The following is a 26,673-nucleotide window of genomic DNA, read 5'->3' as shown; positions in this document are numbered from 1 at the left end:
TCCTTGGAATCTTTTTGCTGGGATACATAAATTTCTTCTCTCTGCTTTAGGCCATTTAAATAACAAGTTTTTAAAAGCTTACATATTTTCAGAATCAAAGAGATTCTGAAATATTCATTTATGAGTTATCTTTCCATATTAGTGCATACACTGTTATTTTTGTAAGCTTAACGATATTTTAAGCACATTCCTTGAACTCATGTTTCTAATACTGTTGTAATTTCAAAAAGTGATTTGATAGAACTATTTATGGCTGCTGGTGTTTTCTGCCAAGACAAATGATGATACTCAATTTATTGACAGCACACAGCTAATACTTGTGAAACATTTTCCTCATTATGTCATTGTGAGTGAGCTTTTGTTTGAAATACTTCTGGAGGTAAGAGATAACAGTTCCAAAGACTTACAAAAGATTCAGAGCAATTTTGGGGCTAAATCACTTCTTTTATATAATTCTCATTAAAATCTTTATATACCATTAATTTCCTCTTTCATTAGAAATCCACCTATGGTCAATCCCAAAGAATGCCTTAAAACAATTGTTTCAGGAAAATGATTTACTTTTGTTTTATTTTTGACAACCACAGCTATGATTATTACAGTCTGCTAACCATGATTACATAGCTAAAAGTACTCACTATTCATTTTTAAAATGTGTTTATAAGCAGAGAAATGACAATGTGGTATTACCTTAATTTTTCCTTAATTTTTAAAATAAATTGACAGTTAAATATGTCATTATTGTTAGTATATTTTAAAGAGAAAGCTTATCTAGAAATTCACAGAAGTAGAAGAACCTGGCTCAGGAAACAAGTTACAGAGGCAGAGACAGGGGAAGGGCCTTGGAGGTTTGGTGAGAGACAGGAAAATCAGGCCTGGGACAGGGGGTGGAGAAAGGCACCACTGTGCTCTACAGAGAGAGCCGCCAAAATACTTTTTATTAATAACAGGCTATTCTGTTATCACATTTCTATTGATAATGTGTTTATTTTTTCAGTTGACTTAGCACACTTTTATTATTAAGCTTTTTAAACTAATCTGATCCAATTAATTATGATTATAATTAAAAGATGGTTAATTGCTTAATGAAAAAACTGCAGCATGCATAACATTCTTAAAAATGGATGTGATTTTTTTCAAAAGAAAGGCCTCAAACAGAACATAAATCCAGATGTGGGCCTAACATAAGCTTTAAAAACTCAACTGTATTTAGCCCTGGTCAGTTGGCTCAGTGGTAGAGCGTCAGCCTGGTGTGTGGATGTCCCAGGTTCGATTCCCAGTCAGGGCACACAGAAAAAGCACCCATTTGCTTCTCCATCCCTCCCCCTCTTGCTTCTCTCTCTCTCTCCTCTCTCTAAAATAAATAAATATTTTTTTAAAAAAATTAAGTATAAAAAATAAAAATTAAAAAACACAACTGTATTTAATATCTTGCAGTTGGGGGAAAATAATTAAATGAATTCCTGTGAAATCATCAGGAACCATGGTCATTTGTATATTTGTTTGCCATTTTGGGTTAACTGGTTGCAAATATATTCCACACTTATCTGCCTACCCTTCCACTGAATTCTGACATTATTACAACTTATAAATTGCTTAATTATCGGAGTTATGAGATAAGTCTTTAAGCAACTTATTAATCTTAGAAGATCAGTGAGTAAGACTATTTGCTAAATATGACTTTGTTAAATATGACTTTGTGGTAATTAAAAGTCATTGCCTGCATAGAGGAAAACAGAAAAAGATCTTAAAAGGATTTAGGAAGAGTAAACACACAGGCACAAATATAAAATGACATTCTTCAGCATGTGAAGGAAAGTACACTAAGGTGGAGGTGGTGTGAAGTACCAATAATAAAATTGGGATAATAAAATAATAACCAAAATTTTGTTTCTGTTTAATTTTTGGTGTATTGTACAGGTTAAGAAAGCAAGGAATAAATAATAAAAGCAATACATAATTTGTGACCAGAGGGAGGACTTCATTAACCTGTGTAAAAGGAAATGATCATTAAACAGACACATAACCAAATATTCAGTGAAGTACTCAATGAATATAACCTAATTTTTAAATACTTGGCCATGGGCAGCCTTTTACTACCCTCAAAAGTGATACTTTATAATAAAGGATACAAAATGAAAATCCATTTAATCTATTTTCTCCAAACTAATTTTATCAGAAATCAATTCACATTGACTTTAATCAGCAAGTAATTACTATACTCTCTCATCATTACCAATTCCCGCTTCCTGCCTCCTCCCCTATCTCCTACTGAGGGCTTCTTTTCCACTGATTTCAGCAATCTCAATGATTCCTCTGCTGCTTCTATAGTGCCCTGAGGACTACCCACTTAAGAAATAATAGCTACTACGCTGTGCCATTTATTAAACTTTTTCAGGAAAGTTAGTATGATCTCCTATGAGGAAAATTATATTCTTAAAAAATAAGCAAATGCCTTACATATATACTCAGCATTCCACAAGCACTATAAAGAGTTGTATCCACAATAGGTGTTACCCTAATATCTATGAATTACCTTATTAGTCTAAAAAAAAATATCATTATTCTTAATAACCTCATTAACAATAAGCAATAACCTAATTGCTAAAGTATATAGGCTGGTTGGTTTAACTTAGCCTAATAGATACGCACACATATAATCACTCCATGATTTGCAATGACCATTCAATTTCTCTTAATATGTAAAAACTAAACAACAGAATGGTCCAGTCCATCTTGACAACCTGGCCATCCTATAATACTCATGAGGACTACATGTTGATTTCAAATGTATAAGTCAGAAAAGTATTTTTAAAAAGTAGCTGATGATTTGTTTATTGTTTCAATTTGTTTAGATGTTTTCTGAGTTCCTGTATGATATTTTGTCTAACTCATGAACTTATCTAATAGGCAATATTTTACACCTTTAGTTATATAAAAGTGAGCAAATAACTTTATAGTGCTATTTGATTTAGCACTACAAATTTCAAACATTTGCAACATTTAATATATTATCACTTATTCTATAGGTAATCATAGCTAAATCTAACCTTAAGATGACAGAATTTAATAGAAAGCAAAGTTTATATTTCTTTCTAAGTGTAAAATATACAAGTTCATTTATTTGAACTCTGTTAGGCTAAACAATGACTCTCCAATCGAAAAAGTATATTGATAGAATACTAAATTATAAAAGTAAAACACATCAACTACAGACGTTTTGTTTTAGAAAGGCTGCCTTTTGCTTGATCCAGAAAACCACAACAGAATTAGAATTTAGAATGAAAAGTAGAGGGGGAGAGAAAGCTAATGAGAACTTGTTGGACTGAACAATAAAAAAATTGGCATTTGTGTGAGTAATCTTACATAAAAATATTGGAAGAAATATTTATGTAAGGAATTATTATTCCTGGAAATATTTACTTATTTGCTAAAAATGGGAAGAGAATAAAGCAGATGATCATATGGGTATATTCTGTCAATAAATAATACTGATTTCGCCTGACCTGTGGTGGCGTAGTGGATAAAGCGTCGACCTGGAAATGCTGAGGTCGCCGGTCCGAAACCCTGGGTTTGCCTGGTCAAGGCACATATGGGAGTTGATGCTTCCAGCTCCTCCCCCCTTCTCTCTCCCTGTCTCTCTCTCCTCTCTCTCCCTCTCTGTCTCTCTCCTCTCTAAAAAAAAATGAATAAATAAAATTAAAAACTTTAAAAAAAATAATACTGATTCTAATCATATTTCAGCCCTAAGTTTTCACCTAAAATGTTTTGCAAGCGATAGAGCTGAATATAAAACAGTATAAACAACACTTAAATCAATAAAGTAATTAGTCATTACTTACAAAAGTTGTGTTTTCCAATAATAATATGGTAGTATTTGTTTCTATATTCAGTTTAATGACATGTCCATTCTCGCTTTTATACACCACATCTGTATCTGCAACAACAAAGATATTAACAATAGACAAACACATTGACTACATAATATAATAACTGTATAAAAACTGTATAAAAAACAGACACATTAGAATGATCATTGGTAGCCTTAAATAACCTGAGCAGATTTCTATCCTTGGCTCACATTCATCCTTTTCAATGAAATGGAAGCCTGCCTAACATGTGGTCTATTGTGCAATGAAAACAGGGTTAGTGAGAGGCCACTCAGCTTTGTGTTTTAACAACAAGAACAACAAAAAATTAATTAAATTATGGGCAATCAGCTGCCCATTCTGAGATGAGAAAGAAGGAACAATAAGAAGTAGCTCCTGTTTCCTAGGTAAGCTGTTACTGATTAATGAAATAGTTAAACTTGTAGAAAGGGCTGCCAGTAAACCATAACTACTCATTCTAAGGAAATTTATACTTTATTTTAGGTCCTTAAGTGAATTTACTGGGATGACACTGGTTAACAAAATTACATAGGTTCCAGGTGCACAATTCTACAAGAAATCTGAACACTATGTTGAATGTTCACACCTCTCCCAACCAACTCTAGTCTCTGTTCATCAATATTTATCCCCCATAACTTCTTCCACCTCCTCCCCACCCCTGGAAATCACGACACTATTGGCTGTGTCTATGAGTTTTTTCTCTTTGTCTTTTTTGTCCTTTTTTATTCAATCCCCTTACAAAACCCTCCACTGCTGAGAGTTGCCAGCCTGCTCTTTATCTTTGAGTCTGTCTCTATTTTGCTTGTTAGTTCATTTTGTTCATTAGATTCCATATATAAGTACTTTTTTTCCCTATTATGGGCTTATTTCACTTAGCATAATGCTCTCCAGGTCCATTCACAGAGTTGCAAAATCTAAGATTTCCTTCTTTATTATGGCTGCAGAGTATTCCATTGTGTAACTGTGCCACAGCGTTTTTATCCACATAGCTATTGATGGACACTTGGGTTGCTTCCAAATTTTGGCTATTGTAAATAATGCTGCAATAAGTATAGGGGTGCATATATTATTTTGAATTTGCTTGGATATATTCCCAGAAGTGGAATCACTGAGTCATAAGGCAATGACATTTTAAATTTTTTGAGGTAACTCCACGTGCTGCTTTCAATGCTGCTACATCAATCTGCATTCTCAGTAACAGTGCATAAAGGTTCCCTTTTCTCCACATTCTAGCCAATACTTGTTTATGATTGATTGTTGACAGCTTTTCTGACAAGTGAGGAAATATTTCATTGTGGTTTTAATCTGCATTTTCTAATGATTAATGATATTGAGCATGTTTTCATGTGTCTAGGTCAGCTGTATGTACTCTTTGAAGGAGTATTTATTAAGGTCCTTTGTTCACTTTTTAATGGTATTGTTTGTTTTCATGGTATTGAGTTTTATAAATTCTTAATAACTTTTAGATACTGAGCTTTTATCATATGCATCAAAAAATGTATTCTCATTTATTGTGTTATTTATTCATTTTGTTGATGGTTTCCTTTGCTGTGAAAAAGCTTTTTTTGTTTGTTGTATTCTCAGTGGTTTATTTTTTTTTTCTTTTGCTTCCCTTGCCTCAAGAGATGCATCAGAAAAAATATTGCTATGAGGGATAAAGATTTGACTGTCAATTTTCTTCTAGAATATTTATGGTTTGGTGTCTGAAAATTATAAGCCAATATTTCTGATGAACATATATGCTGAAATCCTTAACAAAATATTAGGAAACCAGATCTAGCAATACATTAAAAAGATCACACATCATGATCAAGTGATATTTATTCTGGGGATGCAAGGTTGGTACAATATCTACAAATCAATAAACATGATACAGCACATAAATAAAGTGAAAGATTAAAACCACATGATCATTTCTATAAATGCAGAAAACACATTTGATAACCTATTTTCCATTTATGATAAAAAATTCTCAGCAAAGTGGAAATAGAATATTCTTCAATGTAATAAAGACCATGTTTGACAAATCCACAGCCAACATCATACAAACTCAATGGGCAAAAACTACAAGCATTTCTCTTAAGTTCAGGATCAAGACAGGGAAGTCCATTTTTACCACTTTTATTTAACAGAGTACTGGAAGTCCTAGCTATAGCAATTAGACAAGAAAATAGAAGACATCCAAATTGAAAAGGAAGACTTAAAACAGTCATTATTTGTAGATTATATGATACTGTATAAAGAGAACACTAAAGATTCCACTAAAAATGAGTAAAACTGATAAATTCAGTAAATTAGCAGAATACAAAATAAATATTCAGAAATCAGTTGCATTTTTATACACCAAAAATGATCTATCATAAAGGGGAACTAAGAAAAGAATCCCATTCCCAAGTGCTTCAAAAAGAATAAAATATCAAATAATAAACTTAACCAAGAAGGTAAAAGATTTATACTTGGAAAATTGTAAGACAGTGAAAAAAGAAAGTAAAGAAGTTGAAAATAAGTGGGAGCATATAACTGTGCTCCCACTTATTGGAGCATATCTCATAGATAGGAGAAATTACATAATTAAATGCCCATACTACCCAAAGTAATCTACAAATTGAATGCCATCCTTTTAAGATATCAATCATGTATTTCAAGAAAACAGAACAGATATTCTAAACACTTATATGTAAGCACAAAAGCCCCTGAATAGCAACAGCAATCTTGAGAAAGAAGAAAAATCAAACGGCCAGATAAAAACTACACTACAAGACCATAGTAATCAGAACAGCATGGCACTGACATAAAAGCAGACATAGAAATCAATGGAATGGAATAGAGAGTTCAGAAATAAACCTATACCTTTACAGTCAATTAATATTTGACAAAGGAGTCAAAAACAAACAATAGGGTAAATATCATTTATTCAATAAATAGTATTGGGAAAATTGGACAGATACATGTAAAAAAAAATGAACCAACACCACCTTTTTACACTACACACAAGCATAAACTCAAAATGCATTAAAGACTAAAATAGGCCTTGGCGAGTGACGTCACAGAAATGGGGCCATGAGTAGCGCGTATGACAGATTTCCCCAAAATTTCAACATATTCATCAACTAGAGAAAGAAAAATCTATCCTTGGAGCATCTGGCAGTTCCACACACACAGAAAACGAAAGGGATGCTTTCACTTGGAACTGAGAGTCAGGAGGGAGCTGAGGGTGTGGAGGAAGCTAACTGCGGCACAGACGTTGGTTGAAGCCGAGAAGGCAGTGTGCCTGTGTGCTATCAACAAGACCACCCTCAGATGCCATTAAGAAAAAGGAAATTGAATATCACGGATACAAAAGATAGAGAAGTAACACAGATAGATGTGGAAAAATCTATGGAGAAAAAACTTAATATATGGGGAACCTTGGAGCTAAATGACAGAGAATTTAAAATGGAAATCCTAAAAATACTCAGAGATATACAAGAAAACACAGAAAGGCAATGTAAGGAGCTCAGAAAACAACTCAACGAACACAAAGAATATATCACAAAAAAAATTGAAACTATAAAAACAAATCAAACAGAAATGAAAAACTCAATTCATGAGCTAAAAAACGAGGTAACAACCTTAGCCAATAGAACAGGCCAGATAGAAGGTAGGATTAGTGAAATAGAAGACAAGCAACTTGAGGCACAACAGAGAGAAGAAGAAAGAGACTCAAAAATCAAAAAAAAAAACTAGAAAGCCCTACAGGAATTGTCTGACTCCATCAAAAAGAATAACATAAGAATAATAGGTATATCAGAGGGAGAAGAGAGAGAAAATGGAACAGAGAATATACTCAAACAAATAATAGACAAGAACTTCCCAAGCCTGTGGAAAGAACTAAAGCATCAAATTCAAGAAGCAAACAGAACAATGAGTTTTCTTAACCACAACAAATCTACTCCAAGGCACATCATAATGAAGTTGAAACAAACCAACAACAAAGAAAAAATTCTCAAGGCAGCCAGGGAAAAGAAGAATACAACATATAAAGGAAGGCCCATTAGATTATCATCAGATTTCTCAGCAGAAACTCTACAAGCTAGAAGAGAATGGATCCCAATCTTTAAAGCCCTGAAAGAGAGGAACTTTCAGCCAAGAATATTATACCCATCAAAGCTATCCCTCAAGTACAAAGGAGAAATAAAAACATTCTCAAATACAGAAAAGATTTATCATCAGAATTTATAATCAGAAAGCCCCCACTCCAGAAAATACTAAAGGGGGTTTTCCAACCAGATTCAAAGAACAAAACAAAACAAAACTACAAGTAACAGCTCCACCAAGAATACAATAAAACCAAATTTAAACTGTGACAACAAAGGAAAAAAAAAAGGGGGGGGGATGACGGAGATTAACAGTAGCAAAGGACTATGAAGCGCAGAAACACTCATAAGACAGGGTACTACAATGAATATGGTAGGTATCCTTTTCAATATTTAATGCTAACCACACTTGAAAAAACCACCACAGAAGCACATGACTTTAAAAAGGTAGCAACAGAAGAAAGAAGTATGGAATACAAACAAACAAAAACAAATGATAGAAAAAACAAAAGAGAAGAATCAAACAAGATACAAAACTAACAGAAAGCAATTTATACAATGGCAATAAGGAACAGACAGGAGTTAATAATTAAACTAAATGTAAATGGATTAAACTTACCAATAAAAAGACACAAAGTAGCAGAATGGATTAAAAAGAAAATCCAAATATATGCTGCCTACAAGAAACACATCTAAGCAACAAGGATAAAAACAAATTCAAAGTGCAAGGCTGGAAAACAATACTCCAAGCAAATAACATCCAAAAAAAAGCAGGTATAGCAATATTCATATCTAATAATGCTGACTACAAGACAAAATGACTACTCAGAGACAAAAATGGCCATTTCATAATGATTGAGGGGACACTGAATCAAGAAGGCATAACAATCCTTAATATATATTCACCATACCAAGGAGCACCAAACTATATTAGATAGCTATTTATTGACAAAAATACAATCATACTTGGAGATCTCAATAAACTGCTCACAGCTCTAGATCAGTCATCCAAAAAGAGAATCAATAAAGATATATTGGCCTTAAATGAAACACTAGAGCAACTGGATATGATAGACATCTACAGGACACTTCATCCCAAAGTGACAGAGTATACATTTTTCTCTACTGTACATGGAACATTCTCAAGAATTGACCATATGTTCGGCCACAAAGATAACATCAGAAAATTCAGAAAAACTGAAACTATACCAAGCATATTTTCTGATCATAAAGCCTTGAAACTAGAGTATAACTGCAAAAAAGAGGGGAAAAAACCCACAAAAAGGTGGAAACTAAACAACATACTTTTACAAAATGAATGAGTCAAAGAAGAAATAAGTGTACAGATCAAAAGATATATATATAGACAAATGAAAATGACAATATGACATATCAGAATCTCTAGAATGCAGCGAAAGCAGTAATAAGAGGAAAGTTCATATCACTTCAGGCCTATATGAACAAACAAGAAAGAGCCCAAGTGAACCACTTAACTTCACACCTTAAGGAACTAGAAAAAGAAGAACAAAGACAACCCAAAACCAGCCAAAAAAAGGAGATAATAAAAATCAGAGCAGAAATAAATGAAATAGACAACAGAAAAACAATAAAAAAAATTAATAAAACAAGCAGCTGGTTCTTTGAAAAGATCAACAAAATTGAGAAACCCTTGGGAAGACTCACCAAGGAAAAAAGAAAGGACTACTATAAATAAAATCCAAAATGAAAGAGGAGAAATCACTACAGACATCATAGATATACAAAGAATTATTGTAGAATACTATGAAAAACTATATGCCACCAAATTGAACAATCTAGAAGAAATGGATAAATTCCTAGAACAATACAACCTTCCTAGACTGAGTCATGAAAAAACAGAAAGCCTAAACAGACCAATTAGCAGGGAGGAAATAGAAAAAAAACTATTAAAAACCTCCCCAAAAATAAAAGTCGAGGCCCAGACGGCTATACCAGTGAATTCTATCAAACATTCAAAGAAGACTTGCTTCCTATTCTACTCAAAGTCTTCCAAAAAACTGAAGAAGCAATACTTCCAAACATATTTCATGAGGCCAACAAAACCCTCATAACAAAACCTGGCAAAGACGGCACAAAAAAAGAAAACTACAGACCAATATCTCTAATGAATACAGATGCTAAAATACTAAACAAAATACTGGCAAATCGAATACAACAACATATTAAAAAAATAATACATCATGATCAAGTGGGATTCATCCCAGAATCTCGAGGATGGCTCAACATACGTAAAACGGTTAACGTAATACACCATATCAACAAAACAAAGAAGAAAAACCACATGATCTTATCAATAGATGCAGAAAAGGCATTTGATAAAATACAACACAACTTTATGTTTAAGACACTCAACAAAATGGGTATACAAGGAAAATATCTCTACATGATAAAGGCCATATATGATAAACCATCAGCCAACATCCTATTAAACGGCATAAAACTGAGGACTTTCTACCTTAAATCAGGAACAAGACAGGGTTGTCCACTCTCTCCACTCTTATTTAACGTGGTGCTAGAAGTTCTGGCCAGAGCAATCAGACAAGACAAAGAAATAAAAGGCATCCATATCGGAAAAGAAGAAGTAAAGCTATCACTTTTTGCTGATGATATGATCCTATACATCGAAAACCCGAAGGACTCCACAAAAAGATTATTAGAAACAATAAACCAATACAGTAAGGTCGCAGGATACAAAATTAACATACAAAAGTCCATAGCCTTTCTATATGCCAACAATGAAATATTAGAAAATGAACTCAAAAAAATAATCCCCTTCACGATTGCAACAAAAAAAAATAAAATACCTAGGAATAAACATAACAAAGAATGTAAAGGACCTATATAATGAAAATTACAAAGCATTGTTAAGGGAAATAGAAAATCAATTTTTTAATGTTAAAAATTATGTATGTTATATAGGGGGGGACACAAAAATTTTAGAAAGGTTAAGGTGGGGCATGGCACAAAAATGGTTGGGAAACACTGCTCTAGAGGAATCTCCAGTTTTGACATTCCCATTATTAAGGTGATCAACTTTTTTACAATGAAAAGAAGGAGAAAAATAAATTGAAGAAAAAAAATCATAAATAAAACAAATGTTTTATTTGTTGCAACAATAATACAGTATAACATGATAAATGCATAATAAAAACATTTATATTTTATATTGTAATTATGCTTACATGTCTATTAATTTTTAATAATAATTGTAAGAAAAAGTGCTCATTTAGACACAAATACATCACATCACAAGCAATGGATCAACTACACATTGATCAAATACGGACATTTACAGATTAGTCTTTCAATATCAAAAAGAGGACATGTAGGAGGACACTTTACGAAAGAGGACAGAACATACAAAAGAAGGACTCTCCTCCCTAACAGAGGACGATTGGTCACCTTACCATTATTGCATTTCATAAATTACTTTCTGGAATTCTATTTCAAAACTGTCACCTCATATTTTGTTTAATTTTAGGTAATGACATATGAGTGAATCAGATCAAGGAGTGAAGTACATTAACACAGGAAGATTAAGGTAAGTATACTTGAAATATTCTTAAAACAAAGTATTATGCATGTTTATTCAGTTGTTTAAACTACCTTCCTTTTCAGCTCAATGAATGTTGAGTCAAGTATCCTGAATACATATTCAATTCAGTCTTTTTATATATATATAAAAACATTTGAAATATGCAATCACTATCAAGCCTCTCATTTGCAGCTCCAAGAATGTATTTTTGGTTTCTATTTCTGTATATTAGTGTTGTTTCTGACCAAACCCTTTCCCATATTTGTCTAGCAAAAGGGAAAACAGTAGTATATCCTAGATTAAGGTCTTTCAAGTAAATGCAACTTTTAATATGTACGTTCTTCCATACAAAACAGCTAGTAAAACATTTCACGTTACCACTCCCCTCTGCATCCACCTCAACTGTCAAGACCAAGAACCAAAGCACTCTATGTTCATAAGATCTTACATTTAGTTCCTGAAAACTCTTACCCATTATATGGCCAGTAGCCACGGTCATCATTACAGCCGCCTGGCCTGTGCAAGTTTGCATTTGATTCAGACAGACGGTAATAAAACAATGGAGCCAAGAACTGGTGGGCCATTACTTTTAATCCTAGCTCACACCTGGCGGGCAAGAAAATACACACAGTGGGAAAAAACTTCCTTTTCCATGTAAGGCTCCCAAAGCCACTGACTTATCTGAGTTTCCTAGAATCAAAGGTTTCTAGTTCACTAGCCTTATTCACTTCTGTTCCCCATCTCCTTCTCTCTACAAAAACTCTGCACAAATTGGTTTCTCCTTTAGCACTCTGCCATCTTGGCTGCCTCTCCTGAGCAATGCTAATTTCAGGAACAGAGAAAGAGAGAGCCCCTGGTCTCCCTTATTTTATAGTGTAGAAATTAAAGCCTTTAATCCAATATACAAATAAGAAAGTCTCTGATACAAAGCCACTTATCTGAAGCATAAATGGGATTCCTCATCAGAGTACACCACCCCATGTCATGCAACAATCAAGGGTGTGGGGAAAAGCTTAGTGTTGAGAAGTCTTAGTATTAAAATGGTGGGAAAGGGTTAGTCTTAAAACGAAGACTTAGGATATAAGGACCTTGCCTGCTTACAGCCTGACCCCCACACCCAATGTAAACTATAAGCGAGCAAACATATACATCATATTTGCTAACTTATTTGACCCACAACCATGAAAATAAAGTTGTAAATCAGGATAAAAACTCAATTTTTTTCTTTGAAAATTAATTTATCTGAACCATACTGTTGGGCAGATAAAATATATTATGCTCACATTGTTAAAGATGACTCTGCCCATGTGGATGCCCATCACCCAGATGATATTAATGTGTGTTGGGGGCGGACTGTGGGCAGGCAGGATCCTTGTAGCCTGGGGCTTGGTTTTAGGTCTAAGCCTTTCCCACCCTTTTTGATGTGGGGTGGTACAATCCCATCATGCCTCAGATGAGTGACTTTGTATTAGAGAGTTCCCTATTTTGTATATTGGATTAAAGGTTTTGATTTCTGCACTATAAAGTGGGGCAGACCAGGAGCTTGTTCTCTGGGTTCCTGAGCAGAGAGCAGGTTGAAGAGCAGAGTAAGACCATGTGGAGGAGGCCAGGAGAGGCAGCCAAGATGGTGGAGTGCTGAGTGAGAAGCCAGTTTGTGCAGAGTTTGTGCAGAGAGAAGGAGATGGGGAACAGAGGTGAATAAGGCTGGTGAGCTAGAAATCTTTGATTCTAGGAAACTCGGATAAGTCAGTAGCTTTGTGAGCACTAAATGAGTGGGTTTTGGAGCCCAGTGTGTGTTTTTATTTGCCTACTGGGTGCAAGCGACGATTAAAGCTAATGGCCCACCATTAAAGCTTGGCTCTGTTGTTTCATTACTGTCTGTTCTAATCCAATGCGAATCTGCATGTGAATGGCCACAATGGTGGATCTGGCCTTACACATACGGTCATAAAACAGCAAACTTTCTTAATTATCAAAAAAAGTTTAATACTCACTTCAATATGCTTACCTCTCTGTGTCCACCAATCCTAAATGTAAACCCAGTAGCCACGGCCACCATCACAGCCACCTGGCCAGTGCAGCTTCAGGTTTGATTCAGATAGCCGGTAATGAAACAACAGAGCCAAGAACTGGTGGGCCATTACGTTTAATCCTAGCTTGCAGCCAGTGGGCAAGAAATACACACAGTGGGAAAAGACTTCCCTTTCCATTCAGGGCTCCCAAAGCCACTGACTTATCCAAGTTTTCCTAGGATCAAAGGTCTGCACCTCAAAAAGGCTTATTCACCTCTGTTCCCCATCTCCTTCTCTCTGCACAAACTGGCTTCTCCTTCAACACTCCACCATCTTGGCTGCTTCTACTCTCCTCCACGTGGCCTTTCTCTGCTCTCCTCTCTAATGCTAATCTCAGGAACCAAGAGAGAGCAAGCACCAGGCCTGCCCCATTTTATAGTGTATAAATGAAAACCTTTAATCCAATATACAAACAAGGAAGTCTGATACAAATTCACTTAGGGTGGGAAAGCCTTAGGCTCTAACAACCCTGCCTGCTTACAGCCTGTCCCCCCACCCAGTGCAAACTATAAGCAAGCAAACCCTTATATCATATTTACAAACTTATTTGACCAACACTAAACTATCAATAGTATGTCCTAAAATGTGTCCAATTCCAACCAGGCCCTCATTAAAAGATCTGTCTTAAATAGCCCTATACATATTCCCAGCAACCCTGACATTCTCTTTTTCTACACACACACACACACACACACACACACACACACACACACACACATGTTCATTATGCCTTCTTTATTTCTTCATCTTCTATATTAACAAGGTTCCTTAAACACTGACTTGGAAGTTTATTTTTTAATGTTTAGTATGCCTCAAGTTAATTGTCATCACACAGTTTAACATTCTATATAAAAATTTGTATTCTCTCATACACTCCAAAGAGACTCAGGGAGCCCTAAAAATAAACTGTACGAAATCACCCATTTAACCTTGAACCTTCTAAGACATGGATTGAGGAATTTTAGTTACTGTAAAAACCCTGAGTGAATGTCTCTTGGATGCAAACACCAAGAAAGTATGAGTGGGTGACCTTTGTGCAGACGCAAAGGAATGCATGTGAACCAGCTTTAGAAAATTAGCCTAGAGGTTCTGGATTGCCCCTTCTTTTGTGCTTGTATGCAATAATTAGCAAAAGAAAAGAATGTTCTGATCAATTTAGCCCTTTCTCCTTATCAGCAAAACAGCCATTAATTATTCTTCCCCTTGCCACCTGATCTCCTTCCTCCCTTGTAATCCTGTTACCTCTGTTTTGCTTCTGATCAATGAAAGCTAAGGGAGAAGGAGAGTCAGGAGGTCTCTCTTTGCCTCCCTTGGCAGGTCTCCCTCTCCCTTTTGACATAAGTTTGCGTCTTGAGTAGGTTTTTTCCATGCGACACAGGTAGTTCCTAGCAGGCTGGAGTACTACAATAAACTATAAAAATTAAAGACTCAATTAGGATACTCACTGCATGACCTCAATATATATTTCAATCATTATCATCACCTGATAAAATAGTCTAGATCAACTGTCGTTTACAGTTGCCCACTGTTGGGCAGATAAAATATATTATGCTCACTGTGTTAAAGATGGTGCTGCCCACGTGGAAGCCTGTTGCCCAGGTGATATTAGTGTGTGTTGGGAGCAGGCTATGGGCAGGCAGGATCCTTGTAGCCTGGAGCCTGGTTTTAGGACTAAGTCTTTCCCACCCTTTTTGATGTGGGGTGGTGCAATCCCATCATGCCTCAGATAAGTGACTTTGTATTAGAGAACTTCCCTATTTTGTATATTGGATTAAAGGTTTTGATTTCTGCACTACAAAGTGGGGCAGACTGGAAGCTTGCTCTCTTGGTTCCTGAGATTATCATTAGAGCAGAGAGCAGAGAAAGGCCACATGGAGGACAGGAGAGAGGCAGCCAAGATGGCAGAGTGCTAAAGGAGAAGCCAGTTTGTGCAGAGAGAAGGAGATGAGCAACAGAGGAGAATGAGGCTAGTGAGCTAGAGACCTTTGATTCTAGGAAACTAGGATAAGTCAGTAGCTTTGTGAGCACTGAATGAGTGGGTTTTGGAGCCCAATGTGTGGTTTTATTTGCCTGCTGGGTGCAAGCTAGGATTAAAGATGATGGCCCACCAGTTCGTGGCTCTGTTGTTTCTTTACTGACTGTCCGAATCCAATGTGAACCTGCATGGGCCAGGCGGCTGTGATGGTGGCCGTGGCTACTGGCTTTACACCCACATAGCTCATACTTCACCCCCACTGAGTTTTGCCCATGACATCCACTAATAAACACACAGGTACTGTCCAGGTTTCATCATTTTTAGAGCATTGTTAAATCTGAAAAAATTCTGAAGTCCTCACACAATCATTTCCTTTTCTGAACTCCTATATCAGTCATTAAATATTTAGTCATATAATTTTTTAAAACATTTTTACAATTTTTATTTAGTTTTGATGTGTTTGTTCTGGGTTTGCAATTAATTTATATACTCAATAAAGGCACCATTTCTTGTTTATTTCGGCACTGAAACTATTCACATCCACACATCTTACTGTCTACTGTCTGCAACAATATGACTTTAATATTTCAGAAAATTCTTGCCAGGAAAATAAGGTTGCAAATAACTTCATTTTTTTTTGAGAACTTTCCAAATATAATTTACTTGGAAAATGGACTACTTAACTAATGCTCAATAAAGAAAATACTGCTTTCTCTAAGAACAATATATAACTCAACCGAATAACGTCACTATTCAAGAGCCTGTCCCAAAGCCTCACCTCCCTAGATATATACTAAACCTAACCTCCAATAACACAAATGTCACCCTATCCTGACCAACACAGCTTACTGAAATACCTGTGAAAGCTGATTTAAAAATATCCCTAACTTATAAGCATCCCTCTTTCACCTCCTCTCTCCATATGCTGCTCATCTTGGCCCCACAGTTGGCAATAAACTCAGATGTGCTTTAGCATGTTTAACAGGTTATTTATTGGTATTTTGGGAAAACCAGCATTAAGCAGTTTGTAACTTCTATAGCATATAATGTTTCACCTATCCCATTAAGGAAGGATCACAACAATTACTTTTCTTTGCGTAATTGTTGCGTTTGTTCACTATATTTATCATTCATATTTCATTTTGTTCCTTGTTATAATTTTATTTAGAAATCCACTTAGCATTACTGACAAAGAATCCCACCTTAATTAAAATTTAATCAGGTTCCTTTGATCCCTCTTCTAGACTAAGGCAAAACCTTTATCTGTAGCAAGAATCGTAAATCAGTTTAGTGAGACTCTCTCTACCCATTGTCTGTCCTCTTAGTAATTTTCTGTTCTTTCTATTTTTTATTTAAAATTTGTTTTTATTAATTTACTTACTGGGATGACAGTGGTAAACAACACCATCCAGTTTTCAAGTGTACAACTCAATAGAACACCATCTGCACAGTGCATCATACACTGAATGCTCTGAGCAGTCTTCTTCCAGCCCCCCTTCCTACCCCTTTGCCCACCTCTACCTAGCCGCCACTATCTTTTCCTCTGGCTGTCACCTCATTACTGCCTGTGTGTATGTGTTATGTATGTTTTTCTTTCTAATCCCTTCACCATCTTTCATCCAGTCCCCTTACTGACCTCCCCTCTGACAGCTGTCAGTTTGTTCTATGTATTCATGCCTCTGCTTCTATTTTGCTCATCAGTTTATTTGGTTCATTAAATTATACATAGAACAAAAATCATACAGTATTTGACTTTTCTTTGATTGGCTTATTTCATGTAGCATAATCACCTCCAGGACCACATAGGCTCTCACAAAAGGTAAGATTTCTTTTTTTAAGGCTGAATAATATTCCATTGTGTAATGTACCAAAGCTTTTTTTTTTTTTTTTACAGAGACAGAGAGAGTCAGAGAGAGGAATAGATAGGGACAGACAGACAGGAACGGAGAGAGATGAGAAGCATTAATCATCAGTTTTTCGCTGCAACATCTTAGTTGTTCATTGATTGCTTTCTCATATGTGCCTTGACTGTGGGCCTTTAGCAGACTGAGTAACCCCTTGCTCAAGCCAGCGACCTTGGGTCCACACTGATGAGCTTTGCTCAAACCAGATGAGCCCGCGCTCAAACTGGTGACCTCGGGATCTCGAACCTGGGTCCTTCCACATCCCAGTCTAATGCTCTATCCACTGTGCCACCACCTGGTCAGGCTTGTACCACAGCTTTACATTCACTCATCTACTGATAGGCACTGAGGCTGTTTCTAGATCTTGGCTGTTGTAAATAACACTGCAATGAACAAAGGGGCACTTATATTCTTTCAAATTAGGGTTTCAGGTGTCTTCAAATATATTTGTAGAAGTGAAAGTGCTGGGTCAAAAGGTAATTCCATATTTAGTTTTCTGAGGAAACCTGATACTGCTTTCCACAGTGGCTGCACCACTCTAAATTCCCACCAGCAGTGCAGAAGGGTTCCCTTTACTCCACATCCTCACCAGCACTTGTTTGATGATTTACTGATTATAGCCATTCTAACAGAGGCAAGGTGATATTTCATTGTGGTTTTAATTTACATTTCTCTGAACATTAGTGATATTGATCATTATTTCATATTATCTACTGTCCATCTTTATGGCCTCTTAGGAGAAGTGTCTAATCAGGTCCTCTGTCTAATATTTAATCAGATTGTTTGTCTTCTTGGTGTTGTGCTGGATATCTTCTTACACATATTTTGGAAATTATACCCTTCTTAGATATGTCATTGGCAAATGTGTTCTTGGATTCAGTGGGTTCCCATTTTCATTTTGTTGATGGATTCTTTTATTGTGCAAAACTTTTAAATTTGATGTAGTTCCATTTGTTTATTTTTTCCTTTGTCTCCCTTGCCCAAGGAACTATATCAGAAAAATATATTGCTATGAGTGAGATAATAGATTTTACTGCCTTTGGTTTCTTCTAAGCTTTTCATGGTTTCTGGACTTACATTTAAGTATTTTATCCATTTTGAGTTTATACTTGTATATGGTGTAAGAAGGTGGTCTAGTTTCATTTTTTTGCATGTACCTGTTCATTTTTCCAAAAAATGTTTATGAAATAATTTTTTTTCTTTTGTGACAGAGACCGGGGGGGGGGGGGCAGATAAGAACAGACAGACAGAAAGGGAGACAAATGAGACGCATCAATTCTTTGTTGCAGCACCTTAGTTGTTTACTGATTGCTTTCTCATATGTGCCTTGACTGGGGGGAGGGCTACAACAGAGAGAGGACCCCTTGCTCAAGCCAGCAACCTTTGGACTCAAGCCAGTGACCATGGGGTCATGTCTATGATCCCACACTCAAGCCAGCGACCCTGTGCTCAAGCTGATAAGCCCGGGCTCAAGCCAGATAAATCCGCACTCACACAGCTTTCCAGGGTTTGGAATGTGAGTCCTCTGTGTTCCAGTCTGATGTTCTATCCACTGAGCCACTGACTGGTCAGGCTAGAGTAGATTTTTTTTTATCTCATTGTATGGTCTTGCCTTTGTCAAATATTAATTGTCCATAAATGCATGGGTTTATTTCTGGGCTCTCTGTTTTGTTCCACTGATCTGTATGCTTGTCTTTATGCCAGTACCAGGATGCTCTAATTACAATGGCCTTGTAGTATTGTTTGACATAAGGTATTGCGATGTCTCCAACTTTGTTCTTCTTTTGCAAGATTGCTGAGGTTATCTGGGCTCTTTCATAGTTCCATATAAATTTTTGGAATATTTGCTATAGTTCTGGGAAATATATCATTGCTATTTTAATAGCAATTGTGTTCAATCTGTAGTTTGCTTTGGGCAATGTGGGCATTTTAAAGATGTTAAATTTTCCAATCCATGAACACAGTATATGCTCTCACTTATGTGTATCTTTTTAATTGCTTTCTTCAATGTCCTAAATTTCCTGAGAACACATCTTTTACCTCCTTGGTTAAATTTATTCCTAGGTACCTTATTTTTTGTTGTTATTATTATAATAGTAAATGGAATTGTTGCCTTAGTTTCTCTTTTTCATAGTGTATTATTGGTGTATAAAAATTCCACAAATTTCTGAATTTTACTTTTGTATCATGCTACTTTGCCAAATTCATTTACAGTGGTACTTTGAGATACAACTTTAATTCGTTCTGTAACCGAGCTTGTAAGTCAGTCAACTCGTATATCAAACAAATTTCTCCCATTTAAAATAACTGAAATAGATTTAATCCATTCTAGCCCTGTGGAACATTCCGAAACCATCCTAAATTATGAAAAAAGACATGTTTTTAATTAAGAAACACACATGTGTACTTTACCAATGCATAACAAAATATATGAAATAAAAGAAAAAAGTGTTATTTAGTACTGTATTCTTACCTTGGAGACAGTCGAGTGCAGCTAACAGAGGTGAATGGCGGAGGAGGAAGAGGGAGGGAGGAAGGGATGCAGGTACTGTAGACACAAAATAAAACTGCACTTTCTTAACACTAAATGTAAACTAAAACTGCATTTTCTTTAAACAAAACTAAAACTTCACTTTCTTTACTTTTTTTTTAATAATTTTATTTTTTTAATGGGGCGACATCAATAAATCAGGATACATACATTCAAAGATAACAAGCCCAGGTTATCTTGTCGTTAAATTATGTTGCATACCCATCACCCAAAGTCAGATTGTCTTCTGTCACCTTCTATCTAGTTTTCTTTGTGCCACTCCCCCTCCCCCTTTCCTTCCCCCTCCCCCCCCCCACCCCGTAACCACCACACTCTTATCAATGTCTCTTAGTTTCACTTTTATGTCCCACCTACGTAGGGAATAACTGCACTTTCTTTACTTAAAATGAAACCACAGAAACTAGCGGCAGCTTCCCGAATCATGACTCGTATCTCAGAATTTCGCTTGGTTCTCGAACAAAAATATGGACCAAGTTGCAGGTTGTATCTTAAAAAATTTGTATGTTGGTCTCCTCGTATCTCAAGGTACCACTGTATTATATCTAGTAGTTTATTTGCGTTATGTCCTTAAGGTTTTCTATGTACAATATCATGTCATGTGTAAATAATGACATTTTTACTTTCTCCTTTCGAATTCAGATATCTTTTATTCTTGTCTTATTATTGTGGCTAGGACTTCCAGTAATATGTTGAACAAGACTGATGGAAGCAAACATCCCTTCCTTGTTCCTGATCTTAAAAAAAATACTTTTAATTTTTTCCCATTGACTATGTTATTGATTGTGGGTTTGTCATATATAGACTTTATTATCTTGTAGATGATACTTCTATTCCTACATTGCTGAGAGATTTTGTCATAAATGGGGGCTGGATTTTCTCAAAAGTTCTTCCTATATCAATTGATAAGATCATGTAATTTTTATCCTTCATTTTATTTATGTGATGTCCTCTTAGTAATTTTCCAGCCACTGCTCCCCTTACTCTGCTCCATGGCTCTAAATCCCCAGGAGTCATTGTTGTTTTCAGAGTTGAGTTCATTCTTGCTCTCCTTATTGCAATAGTCTCTCCTCTATTGTACTGGTCTTAAAGTCTCCCTTACTGTTCCAAGAAGTGTCAAAGTAATTTTTCTCTAAAACAATCCTGTAAATCTAAAACTGAGTAACCTATTTTCATTATGTTCTAAAATTAAATTTAAATTGTATATTATAAGCCAATATAAATTAATATTAAGTTAAATTTAAAATAAAATAATACACTTTTACACTACAACTAAAATATATTTGTTGTATATTTTATAATTTATATGAACTAAATATAATGTTTTAAATTAAATACAGAGAGAGAAAGAGATAGTTTTGCATGCTAGACCAAGATTCGACAAACTCTTGCTTATGGCAGTGGTCCAAATTCCTGCCCACCAAATTTGGCCCACAGCCATGCTTATTCATTTACATATGGCTATGGCTGCTCTCACATGACAATGCAGATTAGAGTAGTTGCAACAAGGACCTTATGGTTCACAAAGCCTAGAATATTACTGTCTTGTCCTTTAAAGGTCCACTGACATTTGTGTGCGATATTATTTATCTCATTCTTGTTTTTATTATAATGAGAGGAGAAGAGGCAGAGAGACAGACTCCCACATGCATCCCAATGGGGATCTACCCAGCAAGCATACTGGGGGACGATGCTCTGCCTATCTGGGGCCATTGCTCCATTGCAACCAGAGCCAATTTTTTTAGTGCCTGTGGTAGAGGGCCTGAAGCCATCCTCAGCATCCAAGGCCAACTCATTCGAGCCAATTGAGCCATAGCTGCAGAAGCATAAGAGAGAGGGGAAGAGAGAAGAGGGAGAGGTGGAGAAGCAGATGGTTACTTCTGTGTGCACTGACCAGGAATCGAACCCAGGATATCCACATGCCAGGCTGATGCTCTACTACAGAGCCAACTGGCCTGGGCAATTTACCTCATTCTAATACATACTTTACTCACTATACTTATGTTAAACATTGATCATTGTAATGTCAGTAGAAGAATGTTCTTTTCTCCCCCAAATATCCATATACTCAAAAGAGTTTATTTTCCTATCTGGCATATTTGCCTTAATATGATTTGAATTCCTGATAAATATTATAAAAGTAGGTACACAAATAAATTATTCTTTTTCTTATGTATAAAAGAAACTGAAATAAAGGTCATCTTCATTTAAAAGTCATCATAATTGTAAGTAATCATCATTAATTCAAATGAAAGTGTCAATCCTGTGAATGGCACTTCCTGTGATAAAGAGCCCTTTTTAGGCTCAATAATGACTCAGTTGATGGCCACTCAACTAAGTGATGTTTTTTTAATTGGAGACTAAAATTGGAATAGCAGAAATTTTCATTTGGTCATATCATTCTTCATACTATTTGCAAAAAATATTTACATAAGAGGAAAATAAGACATCTTTCTCTAGAATTTCAAATATCTCTTCTCACCAGGTTTATTTGCATGGCAGTGCCACTTATAACTAGCTTTTTACTTTTCTCAGTTAAAATCTTCAGAAATTACCAGGGTTTTACCAAAAGCTGTCTTAACGTCAGACGCTTGTACGCAACCATCTCTACTTGAGCAATCTAGTCTCCTGAAGTTAACAGGCAATGGCAAGACATAAACAGATCCATGTCTTCTTTTCACTGAGTATCTCACAGAAATGAACATAAAACTTTTCTTGGGTTTTCAAGATCCTAAAGGTTTAGAGGCCTAAACTGCAGAGACACATGCAGAAAACAGCTTATTTTAAAGTAACATGTAAACTGCAATATACAGAGAAGAAAAGGTTAAGCAAATATCTAAATCACTCCTCTTTTTAATTTTGTTTTTGTTTTGGTCAGACATTAATTTGTCACTATTTTTATTTTCTCATTCTGAAAGATCCAACTGGGCTGATCTCAGCTTCCAAATGAACTTTTAGAAGATGGCAAGGTCACCAGAAACCCTATACAAGATTTTATTTTGGCTTTCTATTCTTGTAAGGTACCTCTCTGGACATGAAGGTGCTATCTGGCCCTCACCACATTGACCAATGTTGACTTATCTCTTACTATGAGTAGTAAACTCTCTTTGTCTCTGATTCAAAGGTCATGTTTATATGTAGGTTTGCAGCAGGTGAAAGCTATCCTTCCTTATTTCTCAGTATCTTCCTGCTTTTCTCTTAAGGTTTTAATTTTAATATTCATTTCTACATCACTAATAAAATGGCCTCCAAATGCATAGTGACATTTCATTAACTTAATTATAAATCAAATAATCTTTCATCAAACTTTAAGTTAGAAACTCACAATAAACATCAACTCATCACATCCATGTTGCGCTTTCATCCTGCCTCCCTGACTGTAACATGGTTGTAACGGGAATGGATACAGATGCCACTGAGATCAGTTTGACAAGCTACAGAATAGAATTAAAATAAGAATATTCTAATAAAGTAAGTTTACGAAAGAATTTTTATAAACCTACCCATGTTAATCCTAGTAGATATTAAACCCAGCTTGTCACTCTACCTGTAACTATAATTTAATATTATCAATATAGTAATCAAAGTCTTGTATTCTGTAACAAATCAAAGGTATATAATTAGCCTTGCGTTTTCACCTCTGGCTGAGTTCTCATTACAGCTCAATGGCCTGTTCCCCTCCTGGAATGAGGAACATCAAAGCCGGCTGAGAAACATGATCTTCAGCTGATATGCATCAAGATTTAATATCAGAATGAGAAGAATAAACTCACAGCCTGACCACAGAAACATGGAGACACTAGTTTACCTGAAAGTAATTAGGATTTTTCAGAAGAACAATGACTTCAGTTTATAAGATACTTGCTAACTTCAGTTCCAGTTACAAGGGCAAGAGGACCATGGAAATCCAGCCAGCCATGTAAATATGAAGAAGCCCCCTTTCTGGAGAGAAACCACATATCTGTCCTCCTGCTAGGAATTCTCCCCTTCTCAAACTTCCCTGATCCCCTATCTAATCTGGCCAAGGCATCTGAGCTATTAAGATGGGTTTTTGAGAAGAGTCCCTCATCTTCTCAGGTGACCAGCACTTGAATAAACCTCTTTCCTTTCCACCTGCACCTGTGTCACAAATATTGGCTTTTCATGTTGCAGCAAGCAGCAGAACCTGCAGGTTGTTTACTCTATCAAAGGACTTCCATTTAGAGCTTCACTACTTAAATACCTCTGTATACAAACTTAACCATTAATCACTTAGTTGTATTTTTACCCTTCTTGGATTCTTCCTAGTCACTCCATGCACTTTATTTAGTGACTTTCCATTAACTATTAATAATGGCCCACTAACACCAAATGACTCTCTAATACCTTGATAAGGCCATGTCTTTCAATGCGATTTTTTGCTGCGGTGAACATATATGTTTTTAAATTTTTCAGGTAGATACGCAGATGAGGAGTTGCTGGGACATATGGTAACTCTATTCTTAATATTCTGAGGAACCTCCATACTGTTTACCATAGTGGCTGTACCAGTTTACATTCCTACCAGCAATGAATAAGGGTTCTTTTTCCCTGCACAACTTCTAGAACACTTATTATTTGTCTTGCTGATAATAGCCATTCTAACAGATGTGATGTAGTATCTTACTGTAGTTTTGACTGCAATTTCCTAATAACTAGTTTAATGCAACATTATTCATGATGTCATGATGTGAAAACACTGAAGAGTCCTTTTTTAGTTGGTTGGATAAAGAAGATGTGGTACATATACACAATGGGATATTGCTCACTCATAAGAAAAGACAAAATACTGCCATTTGCGACAACATGAATTTGACCTTAAGAACATCATGCTAAACAAAATAAGTCAGACAGAAAAGTGAACCACCGTATGATTTCACTTAAAAATTGGATATAAAACTGCAGACCAAATGAACTAACAAAACAATCCAGAACTCTTCAAAACCAACAGCACAGTGGTAACAAGAGGGAAAGCGGGGAGGAGGGTGAAGGGTGAAGGCAGTCAAAGGTGTGGTGACAGAAGAAGATCTGACTTTGATTTATAAATACACAATGCAGTGTATAGATAATAAATCATAGAATTGTATACTTGAAACCTATATAATTTTATTAACCAATGTCACTTCAATAAATTTAATAAAAAATAAAAAGAATAAAAATAAATGCAATTTCTTGCCATTGTCTTTTGGTTTACTGGAGAGGTAATGGAGAGACATTACCTTTGTCTACCCAATGTTAGCTCATCTTAGGCATAGTTCCTTATCTTATGAAAATGTTTTCTAGTCACACTTAAATCAGCATACCCGAAACAACAAGAGCAATAGACATCGGATCAAAGACGGTATTTATCTGCTTTTTTCCTGATTATAAATTAATCTATGTCATTGTGAAAAGCTTGTATAATGCTAATATATCAATAAAAGTAACTGAACATTTTAACATGTCTTCTTATGAAGCACATGGTTCAGATCTCAATGTATATCATGATTTGCATACCTTTTTTTTCTTGTAAAACTATAGACATTATACCCCATCATTAAAAATTCTTAACTGGCTATTTCAAATGCCTAGCACTTTCAGCCCAAACTGATGTTATAGAAAAAAATAAATAAATTTAAACATGACAATTGGAAATACAGAAGAGAAAAAGTAGCAACATTTAAAATGCAGAAAAAAGGAAACACAGATGTTGTAGCTCTCCACAGTTTCAGAAGGTAGCACTGAGGAATTTTGTTGTCTGAAAAACTAATTCATACATCTAAACAACAGATGCTGTGACTATTCAAATGCATAATGGCATACCTTTATCAATTTCTACCTTTTTCAATTAAATCTCTAGAGACTAAATTGATCACTGCACTCTAAGTAGTGTGTAATTGAACCAGAAGGTAAGACTCAATTGAATAGAAAATTGATTTGGTTGAATAAAATAGAAGTATTGCTTTGATTTAAACAGAAACAACACTGAAATAAGTAAAAAAGAAATGATTAAAAATTCACACATTAAGAGACAATGAAACCCTGAGATGAATAACAGAAATATAAAACAGATGAAAATACTTACAGGATGATTACCAGTATCAGAAAACTGTATTTAGTTCTATGAGTAAGTTTAATGGAAATTAGGCAATAACTTAAGCAATAGGTTTTTGTGTTTGAATTTGGATGAAGTTGCTTCTCAAGCATATACAGGATCTTTAAAAAATGTGTTAAAATTCAGGAGAAAATAGTTTTAAATGGTGATGGATGGATACTTGACTTGGGGTGGTGAACACACAACACAATATACAGAGGATGTGTTATACAATTGTGTACCTGAAACCTACACAGTTTTATTAAGCAATGCCATCCCAATAAATTTTAAAAAACACTGATAAAGGTCATTTAAAGAAAAATGCCGATGAGCCCAACTTGTATAATGGATTTAATCATATTTGTCATAAGCCCAGGATGTAACTTATTTAACTATAAATAGCTATTATACAAATTGATGATCTTAGAAGATTGATTAGATAATGGTGCATGGATAAGTCATTGTTACTGACCATTTTCTATTACAGAGTTGGAGTTGGGAAAAAGCAAAGTATTATTTCTGTTTCAAGTATCAGAAACCCTA

At 35.4% G+C, this 26,673-nt stretch overlaps 1 protein-coding gene across 4 annotated transcripts in view; it reads right to left on the bottom strand.

Moving 5' to 3' along the window:
* The window catches only part of DPP10 (dipeptidyl peptidase like 10), a 713,505-nt gene that overhangs the window by 373,159 nt on the left and 313,673 nt on the right, over window positions 1-26,673 (bottom strand). For all 4 annotated transcript variants that reach the window (XM_066280442.1, XM_066280446.1, XM_066280443.1 and 1 more), the window contains exon 4: window positions 3,843-3,937. In XM_066280442.1, coding sequence (XP_066136539.1) covers window positions 3,843-3,937 — 95 coding nt within the window. The remainder of the gene's footprint in view (window positions 1-3,842; window positions 3,938-26,673) is intronic.

This window comes from Saccopteryx bilineata, chromosome 5, assembly GCF_036850765.1.
Source record: "Saccopteryx bilineata isolate mSacBil1 chromosome 5, mSacBil1_pri_phased_curated, whole genome shotgun sequence".
Lineage (NCBI taxonomy): Eukaryota > Metazoa > Chordata > Mammalia > Chiroptera > Emballonuridae > Saccopteryx > Saccopteryx bilineata.
The sequence above is the reverse complement of the archived record's forward strand: the minus strand, read 5'-3'. Positions and strand labels throughout refer to the sequence as shown.